General features: G+C 29.2%; 1 protein-coding gene across 1 annotated transcript; it reads right to left on the reverse strand.

Moving 5' to 3' along the window:
* Positions 1-686: 686 nt before the first annotated feature.
* On the reverse strand, positions 687-10,140 carry LOC148308400 (fatty acid hydroxylase domain-containing protein 2-like). Its single transcript, XM_088261744.1, has 8 exons — positions 10,009-10,140; positions 9,169-9,286; positions 7,890-7,963; positions 6,524-6,699; positions 5,186-5,358; positions 3,976-4,245; positions 2,124-2,269; positions 687-925 (listed from the first exon to the last, which is right to left on the reverse strand). Exons 1-8 carry the CDS (start codon positions 10,013-10,015, stop codon positions 909-911), a joined length of 981 nt encoding a protein of 326 aa, XP_088117870.1. The 5' UTR covers positions 10,016-10,140; the 3' UTR covers positions 687-908.
* Between the last annotated feature and the right edge of the window lie 208 nt (positions 10,141-10,348).

Here is a 10,348-nt window from a genome sequence, read left to right on the forward strand (position 1 = left end):
TTATTTCAGAATAATAATCTACAAAAATTACAAACAGATTTGGTATCTTTAACAACCTGACAAAATAGATTTATGACAGATTCAAAATGTCTAAGGGCGTTTGTGCACTATACGGAATTTTACCGCCCGGCACGTCAGTTATCAGATAAAACGGATGATTGGCTTGGATTGGCTTGTGCTTTTGTCCATCTTTCTTCGGATCGGTGCTCTTGATCCGTGCGTGAACACGTTGCGCGTAAATTCGATCACGCTAAACTGTCGTAGTCGCTTTCATTTTTCAAAACCGTACTGCTGACGGTAAAATTCCGTGTAGTGCACAAGCGGCTTAAGGGTGGAGACTGACCGGAGCCATTTCGTCGTAACGTTACACGTTACGAAACGAGCACTTAGGAAGTCAGTACAGCGAGCCGAGCGCTCCATCCATAGTTTCGGATGCTCGCTGATGCTCACCGCGAGCGATGTTACGACGTTACGTTACGACGAAAAGCTCCGGTCAGTCTCCACCTTAAGAAGAATCTAGTAGCTATGTAGAGTTATCTAAACCACGTAGCATAAGACTGATCACCTTACCTTACCTTTATGCAATTTATGATGAAGATAGTTATTCTCATCTCGTATCTTGAATATCGTAAAATAAAACTTTGGGATTCGGATAAAGGTTAAAAGGGTGAAAAAAATATGCAACGAGGATTCATCTGTTTACTTTATAAATAAAATAATGTTTAATATCCTTAATCTTACGTTACAATCAAAACATGATATTTCATATGAATAAAATATTATTTATTTATTTATTTAAACTTCATGTGCAGAAAAAAAAATGTGTATTGGCGAGCTTATTGCTAAAATGCAACCAAAAACAGATCATATTGATCAATATGTTTGATACCATAAATAGCTGTTTGCCATCAGAGTGTAGATAGTACTTGAACATATTTGAAAAAAAAAAAACAAATTACAAATTGACATTTCAAAAAATATAAATTACAAAATATGATAATTGATTTATTTTATTAATTTTATTTATAATAAGGAGGGCAAAGGAAAAAAGGAGTTTGGGGAAGGAGGTAGAGGGAAAAACTAAGGGAGGAATTTTGATGGACAGTTAGAGTAAGACAATATATATATATATATATATATATATATATATATATATATATATATATATATATATATATATATATATATATATATATATATATATATATATATATATATATATATATATATGTATATATATATATATATAAATATATATATACATATACATATATATATATATATATATAAATATATATATATATATATATATATATATATATATATATATATATATATATATATATATATATATATATATATATATATTTAAACATAAATATTTTTTCTTGTATATATTATTAAAAACTTTTCATGCTTTTGATGATTGTGAGTCATTTCAATTTATGCAAAATGGAAAAAATTATTACGCAGTAAGAAAATCTAACTTATTCAAGGCTAAAATATAATTAGAAAAAAATGTTACTAATAAAAATCAAAGTAAAAATGTTTGGTACCATTTTTCAGAAACTTATTTTTTAGACTGAAACAACCGGTCCAAAATAATAAATAATAAAATAACCTTAGATATCACCAAAGAATATTTTTTCGACTGAAGTATAAATATAACCAAAATTTGAGTCGCGTGGTTGTCATTCATGGAATGAAGGATGTTCCAGTGTATAAAGTGATCACTTAACCTTTTTTTTATTAAAAAAAAATTATAATTTTTTTCCTTCTCGATTGCCCAGACTTTCATATTTTTCTTTATCCTTCATGTTGAGATGTACAAAAGAAATCTTGATTAATAGGAGCAATTCCAGAATATGTAGGCAAAATTAGGAAAAACTCGTAATATTGCGAGCAAATATTTTTCTTTTAAAAAAATATACGCAATTTGATTTACTTTCAATTTTGTTCGGGAAGAGTTTTCTTGCTGAGTTGAATCCGAATAAGAGAATATTTCTAGCAAATATTATACTCAAGTTGATTTACTTTCAGTTTTGTCTAGGAAGAGTTTTCACGCTGAGTTGAATCCGAATAAAAGAATATTTCTATCAAATATTTTACTCAAGTTGATTTACTTTCAATTTTGTCTGGAAAGAGTTCTCTTGCTGATTTGAATCCGAATAAAAGAATATTTCTAGGAAATGCGTCGGAAGTGAGAAATTTTTCATCTGTATTGTGTATTCTATCCATTATGCCAAAATTTCCGAAATTAGTGTTGAATCTAGAAAAAACAAAAGGTTAAAATGTAACTTTGTTTTAAAATCACTATAAATATTTTATTTTAACTTAATTCGTTTCGAAGCTAACCGCTTCTTTATCAAGACTGATTAATACTAGTAATACAGTCTTGATAAAGAAGCGGTTAGCTTGGAACCGGTTAACATTATTTTTATGATTTTAAAACAAAGTTACATTTTAACTATAAAATGTAAAATCATAAAGTTAGTGCTTCAAAGAAAAGGTGTTTTAAAAAATATTTACAAAATATGCAATATTATTTGACAAGTTTGCCCACGTGGGATGAATGAATGAGGAAAAAACGGTAAAACAAATTTATAAGGCAAATGTGGTTTGAAATACGGGCAGAGGAAGACGATAGAAAACTTTGCATGATCTAGTATTTCAAATCATTGAAAGCGGGCAGATCAGGAGTCGGAATAATCGGCAGGTATGTATGAGAGATTCGTGAATGTGGAGGAGGAGAATAATATTTGTTAAGGCAGAGTCTAGTGGCATTATATTCCCTTTTCCTACCCCTAAACTATTCCTACAAAACTTCAAATATTTAGGAAATATATCAATAACCTCGTTACCTAATACATCGCTCACTCCTTTCAAAACGTCATACAAAATTTAAAAAAAACTGATTTTTCGGGAGATCGTTTTTAAAGTTTAAGAATATAATGAAATGTATTGAATATAAATATCAAGCCACTTTTACAAGATTTTCAATACCTGTAATCGTGAGTGCTGCTTTGAAGGTATTTATATATTTATATACAATTGTAACAACCAAGGTCCATTCGTAGACAAGGCGATCGAATAAAATAACCGAATTTAATAATAATATATAACTTCTTTAAAAATAATCGTTGCTTAATTCGGTTTTTGGGTAAGAATATATAAATCTTACACGCCAATGTATAAATTTCGTGACGTGTTGCGTTTTAACGCCTAATATATATTTGAGATGAAAAAAATAAAGCTTTAAATAAATATATACCCGAAAAAAATGATCCCATCCCAATTGGGTAAAAGAAGAAGTGACAGTCCATAAGTCGCACCTCTAGTCCATTCTTCTTCTTTAAGTGTCGTGACAGTTCACCCCGACGTCAACTATCAGTTGACAGTATATGCCTAAACTGACCATTTATTTTTGTTCTCAAAACGGGACATCTACCAATTTGTACGTGATAGTATACATATATTCAAGAAAACAAGTATTTTTTCATAGTTTTTATGTATTATTAAAAAGAAAAGGAATGTTGATAAAGAAAATAAGAAAAATAAATGATATGAATATGAAAAAATAATGTCGTTTTATTATTTAAATAAAGAGTCTTTATATCGATTAGTTAGTCTTTGCACATGACTCACCAGCCACCTGCTGTAGCCATATGCACCGAAATGAAGCTAGGATTTGTTCAGCAAAGTTATATGAAACGGCTATAATACAAACTATCGTCGATTTTTTGCACTTTTTTATTTTATTTTTACCGTGTGTTGCTCTTTTTTTGAAACCGGGACATTTTGACGCACCGAAACTTTACTTGGGAACAACGGGACAGGCTATCTAAAAACGGGACGGTCCTGTTCAAAACGGGACGTATGGTCACTTTATGTATGCCTGACAATCACTTGAGAACAAAATGTCTCTTAAGTGAAAAACCTGTATCATTGTCATGTCGAATATAATATTGTTCTTACTTTGAATGGTGAAAGTCGTGATATTCCGAACTGGGCAGGAAGGGCAAATGGTATCCAGAATGGTCACTCTGCGTTATGACGATCACGGCTATGGCTGCGATCCATATAGCCAACGGGTGGAGATTCAACATGTGTATAATTATGAATCCAGGCAGAAACTGCAAGACGTGTTCGACGGGATGGAGGTACATGGCTGATATAGCTGACGGCGTCGTCCATTCATGGTGCTGCTTGTGAATGTACTTGTAGATCATCTTATGATGCATAAACCTAAAAACAAATAAAATGTCATTACTTTGATATATGTTATTATAAAAGACGAGGTGTGGGTGGAAGACGGATCTCCTGACTCCGGAATATATGAGATCGTTTGTGGATCAGAATCACCGAGGCGCTGTTTAGAGCTGCCCGAGATAAGTACCTACAATTACTCTCAAGTGGTAGTCATATATGACATTATACAATACATATACGTATATTCAAATTCAGAAGAGGTCGATCGTGCTTCCGCGCGCGATTACAAAATATACGTTTCTGATTTAAAAAAAAAATTGAGTTAGCAACAGCAACATATGTAAAACAAAACATTAAAAGATATACATTAAAGAAGCCAATTATAGTTAACCACAGAAACATAAATATTAGTACAAAATATTTAGTGTAGATCTAGCAAATAAACACGTATTTATGAGAGAAAATGTGTGTAAGAGGGTGTGTGTGTGCGCGCGTACGTGTGCGTGTGGGTGCGCGTGTGCGTGTGCGTGTGCGTGTGCGTGTGCGTGTGCGTGTGCGTGTGCGTGTGCGTGTGCGTGTGCGTGTGCGTGTGCGTGTGCGTGTGCGTGTGCGTGTGCGTGTGCGTGTGCGTGTGCGTGTGCGTGTGCGTGTGCGTGTGCGTGTTCGTGTTCGTGTGCGTGTGCGTGTGTGTGTGTGTGCGTGAGCGTGTGTGCGCGTGTGTGTGTGTGTTTTGACTTATTTTTAGAAAATATGGATATAGAAAAAATATTTTTATAATTTTTTAGCTCCTTAATAACTCTTTTATTTTAAAAACCGTATTTATTTTATTTTTAATACTCAATTACGTATTTTAAGGAATAAATTCAATCACACAAAATTTTACCTCGGTTTAAAGAAAATTGAGTTGCGATTTACCGGAGATTGGGCTTTAATGAATTCAAAATGCTTAAATGGTTTTCTAAAAAAACATATTTACCTGTGGCAATAGTAATACATAATCTCATGAAAATTAATAATTGCCGTCCAACCAAATACCATTGAGCGGAATGATGGTATAGTCCGTATATCTGGGTGTTGAGATTGAATGTGGTGAAACATGTAAGTCAACCAAATGTTGAAAATCTGGATTTTTAAGGCGTGCTTTGCTGTCTGAAAAGTAACAAATTGGAAACATCTATTAGTTTTTTTGTTGTTCAATTTTGTAGATAAGTTAATTTTAATATTTTAGTCAAAGGCAGGAGTTCCCAACCTTTTTGTACTCTAAAGCACATTCTAAAATACCTGTAGGGTGGCGGGCGCCATCTATTTTTAATCGACTTATTTTTAAGTGCTATCAGCAAAAAAAACACTCATACATGCAATATCTCAAAGATACAAACGTATTTAATATTGAGGCACTAAAAAAATAATTAAAAGTGACAAATAAATCAAAATAATTCACATTTTTAATTAATGTTTATGAAAAAATTCTGTCTGTCGAATAGTGGCGGGCACACACGAATCGTTCGTCGTAGAGTTGGTAACCTCTGGTCTAGGGGATGTTGATGAAAACATAATAACAAACAAACATGTAGGTTCAAACCACTTGAAAAATTAAGATACAAAGCAGAGTACACATTTTTTATTTATTTATTTAAATAGAGAAATATTTGTGTTTTTAATATTTACTCAAATATTTTAATTTCATACTATTTCTTTGAGCCTAAGCGGCTCATTATTAGAAATTGTGGTAGAGTGGTTCGAATCGAGAAACTCTGACTTAAGAGTCCGGGAAACAAACCACAGGACCACAACACGACACATTCAAAATTCAACGGCAGTGTTAAGACTTCTTAATATTTTTTAAGTAAATAATTCGTAAAAATGACGGTATAATGACGTTATAATTCGTATGAATGCGTCTAAACATAAATTTTTTATCGTCAACATAAGATTGTAACGCTTTTGCGGTCGATAAGCTATTTTGAACTTTATGAACAATGGTATTAGAATCGATTTTCCGGCGTGGATGCGATTTCAAAAACGTTTACGGTTTTTAAACGTAATGGTTAGCGTATTTAGCTACCGTTCTGGAGGGCCCGGGTTTGATTCCTAAGGAGGTCGAAATTATTATCAGTGATTTTTTTTATGACAATTTCTATAAACTAATATCCTCCTGAACCTGAAGCTCAGGACTGATCAATAAATGTATATATATATATATATATATATATATATATATATATATATATATATATATATATATATATATATATATATATATATATATATATATATATATATATATATATATATATATATATATAATACTTACATTTTTTAATTTAGGAATAATATCTGTCTCCCATTTGTCCGTTTGAATTCTGTATTTCAGTAGGAAAGCTGGTTTCTTTGTTATATCTAAAAAGGTAAAAAATCCGCCCAATATCCAAAATACCGTTATAAGAAGGACATTGGGCACAATGACGTATAATGTTAACCTGTCATCACCTGAAACATATACCAATAGAAATCATTAAAAATGAAAGATGAATAAATTGAATTGGCGGGCTTATTGCTAAAAAGATATATCTTCCAACCAACCAAAAACAGACTAGTGATATTGGTCAAAACGTTTGATACCTTACATATCGCTCACTCCTTTCAAGAACGTCATAAATAAAATAAAAATATTTTTCAGGAGAGCGTTTTTAAAGTTTAAAAATATAACACAATGTTGTAAAAATAAATATCAAGCCACTTATTGAACTTTTTACAGTGCAACAAATCTTTTTAGGTAAAACCTGAAGGTTTTTTCTCCATTTAAAAAAATAATTAAACAATACCTTTTCTTCAAAATGGCAGAAAACAACACTTCAGGTTTTACCATAAAATGATTTGTTGCATTAAAAATTCAATAATGGCTTTTGCTGGATAAAGTATATTTTCTAACATTCTAAAACACGCACAGCTGAAAATTGACGATTTTTTATTTATGACGTTCTTGAAAGGAGCGATATATAGCAATCAGAGGGTGGATAGTACTCGAACATATAAAAAAAACAAAAACAAAGATGATAATAAGGAAAGCAAATTAATATGGTGTTTAGGGAGGAGGCAGAGGGAAAAACTACGGGATAAGGTTTGATGGGCAGTTAGGATTCTAATAATAGATAGTAATGACTTAGACGTTTCTTAAAAGTTACAAGAGAGGGTGCATTTTTTACACCCTCTGCATATAAAGTTTTCAGCAAGATATTATTTAAGTGCATTGGGGTTGTGAAGCATATTATAAAGCAAAAAACAAAAGCAAAAAAAATGTAGCACGTCAGATTTTTTGGTTATGGATATTTTTAACTCTGGTATTGACTCAATTTTATCTTATTATTTATGTATGAATACTTATATATAAACATATAATGCTTTACTATTCAATATTAATAAGTTAATATTTTTCCACTGTTACTCCATAATTATCAATGCTTTTTTTAATCTCTTAGACCTTAGACTAAAACATGTCTAGATACCAACCACTATTACGGTTTCAACGTATGGGGTCCATACAAACAATAATATGACTGTAACATCAAAACTTGATACAAGCTTGTCACCATATAGACTTTGAATAAGAACGATTAACTTAGTCCAAATCAGTCATCAAAATTTCAGTTACAAAATCATTGTTGGCCAGTGTAATTTACCTGTATAGTCTAAAATATTATCCCATGTCTTTTGGTAGTAGTCTTCTGGTACGCCACATATACTATGCAGAAACCTGAAAATTAACCAACTATAATTCTATGCTTCGATAAAACTTCGGTGTGGTTAAAGAATTTTGATTGATTTAAATTTTTTATTCCTTAAGTTAGCTTATATTACATTTAACGCAAACTATTTTTTGCACTTAATTTACATCATATATGTATGTGCATATGTATAAACTAACTAACCAACTAACCGATTCCCCGTAGGGGTAGGCAGAGAGAATAGAACACCACACCTCATAAATTTGTTTTACCGTTCTTTCCTCACTCATTCGTTTCACATGTCCAAACCATCTCAACATATATACCACATATATAATATATATATATATATATATATATATATATATATATATATATATATATATATATATATATATATATATATATATATATATATATATATATATATATATATATATATATATATATATATATATAATTATATATATATTTATATATATATATATATATATATATATATATATATATATATATATATATATATATATATATATATATATATATATTTATATTTATATATATATATATATATATATATATATATATATATATATATATATATATATATATATATATATATATGTATATATATATATATATATATATATATAAATATATATATATATATATATATATATATATATATATATATATATATATATATATATATATATATATATATATATATATATATATATAAATATATTTATATATATATATATATATATTTATATATATATATATATATATATATATACATATATATATATATATATATATATATATATATATACATATATATTTATATGTATATATATATATATATATATATATATATATATATATATATATATATATATATATATATATATATATATATATATATATATACATTTATTTTTACAAAATACAAAACATTTCAAATATAACGTTTCTACCTCTCTAATAAAGTAGATCCATGTATTTAGAGAGAGAGTTCGTTTTAAAAAAAAATTGTGTCGGGTTGTGGTCCCGTGTTACGGACTCTTAAGTCAGAGTTTCTCGGTTCGAACCCACTCTACCACAATTTGACACCAATTTCTAATAATGAGTCGCTTAGGCTCACAGAAATAGTATGAAATTGAACTATTTGTGTAAATAATGAAAACAAAAATATTTTTCTTTTTTTTTAAATAAATAAATACTAACTTACCACATTAAGATACTGTGAGCAATAAGGATCGTAAGAAGTTCATAAATTGTATTTCCAATTAGTTTGAGAATCAAGTCCATAACCGTGGGCCGATTAGCTCTAGCATCATGTGTATTGTCTGAAATAAATAAAATAATATTTGTATATTAAAAGCATTGTTAACTTTGTGGTATGGTATTATAACACTCTCCTTATCATTCGTCGTTCACCTTGGGTATAACCACTTTAAAAAACACTGAATCGTGACTACCGATTTCGGAATAATCATTTCATCATCAGGTCATCAAATTGTTACGGTTTTTATATGTATACAAAAATACAAATTTGAAAAAAAAGTTAGAACGAAGACAAATGAATCACAATGGGAATATTTTTAAAGTGGAATTGAAGTTAAATTTTATTGGTTATTTAATATGGATCACTTCTTTCAACAACATCATTTATCTAAAATCGTCAATTTTCAGTTGTGCATGTTTTCGAAATGCCCAGAAAATTTACTATATCCCAGCAAAAGCGGCAAATTTTCTACTTAATATTTACCCGCTACAGGGCAGAAAGTGTTGTTTTTGCATTTTGAAGAAAAGGTATTGTTTAATTATTTTTTCATTTAAAAACATTCAGGTTTTACCTAAAAAGATCTGTTGCACAATAAAAACTTCAATAAGTGGCTTGATATTTATTTTTAATACATTTTATTATATTTTAAAACTTTGAAAACGATCTACTGAAAAATCAAGTTTTTTTTTTAATATATGACGTTGTTGAAAGGAGTGAGCGATTTGTGAATAAATATAAGGACAATTCATGATATTGTGAAAGCTTTTTAAAAAAAAGTCGTACCCTTCATATTTTTAAAGGTCCAATCCTTTATTTGCGCTAATCGTAGAATGTTGTCTGTCACCTTGGTTCCACTTAAATGTGTAATGAAACTGAATTCACAAACAAGAATCACGTTTACATATTCGAGTACACCGGAAAACGTTCATTAATTCAGCAGATCTTTGTCGCATAAATCAATTTAATAGAAAAAAAATTATTTATAAATTTTAGTCGACTTGATAATTTTAACTGACTAAGATAGTGTCACATTTATTAATTTTTTTTTGCAGAATTTCATTTATTTAAAACATATGCGTACGTTAACATACGTACATACACGTGTTTATATAATACACATCTG

This window comes from Brachycentrus maculatus, unplaced genomic scaffold, assembly GCF_059751285.1.
Source record: "Brachycentrus maculatus isolate JH-2025_06_01 unplaced genomic scaffold, ASM5975128v1 h1tg000166l, whole genome shotgun sequence".
Taxonomy (NCBI): Eukaryota; Metazoa; Arthropoda; class Insecta; order Trichoptera; family Brachycentridae; genus Brachycentrus; species Brachycentrus maculatus.

Bases quoted from the DNA above. Each gene is read 5' to 3' on its own strand.
- LOC148308400 (XM_088261744.1), bottom strand. The intron at 5,359-6,523 runs GTAAGTATTATA...GTTACTTTTCAG, and splicing joins TTATTCCTAAATTAAAAAAT to ACAGCAAAGCACGCCTTAAA. The intron at 2,270-3,975 runs GTAAGAACAATA...TGTTTTTTCTAG, and splicing joins CACGACTTTCACCATTCAAA to ATTCAACACTAATTTCGGAA.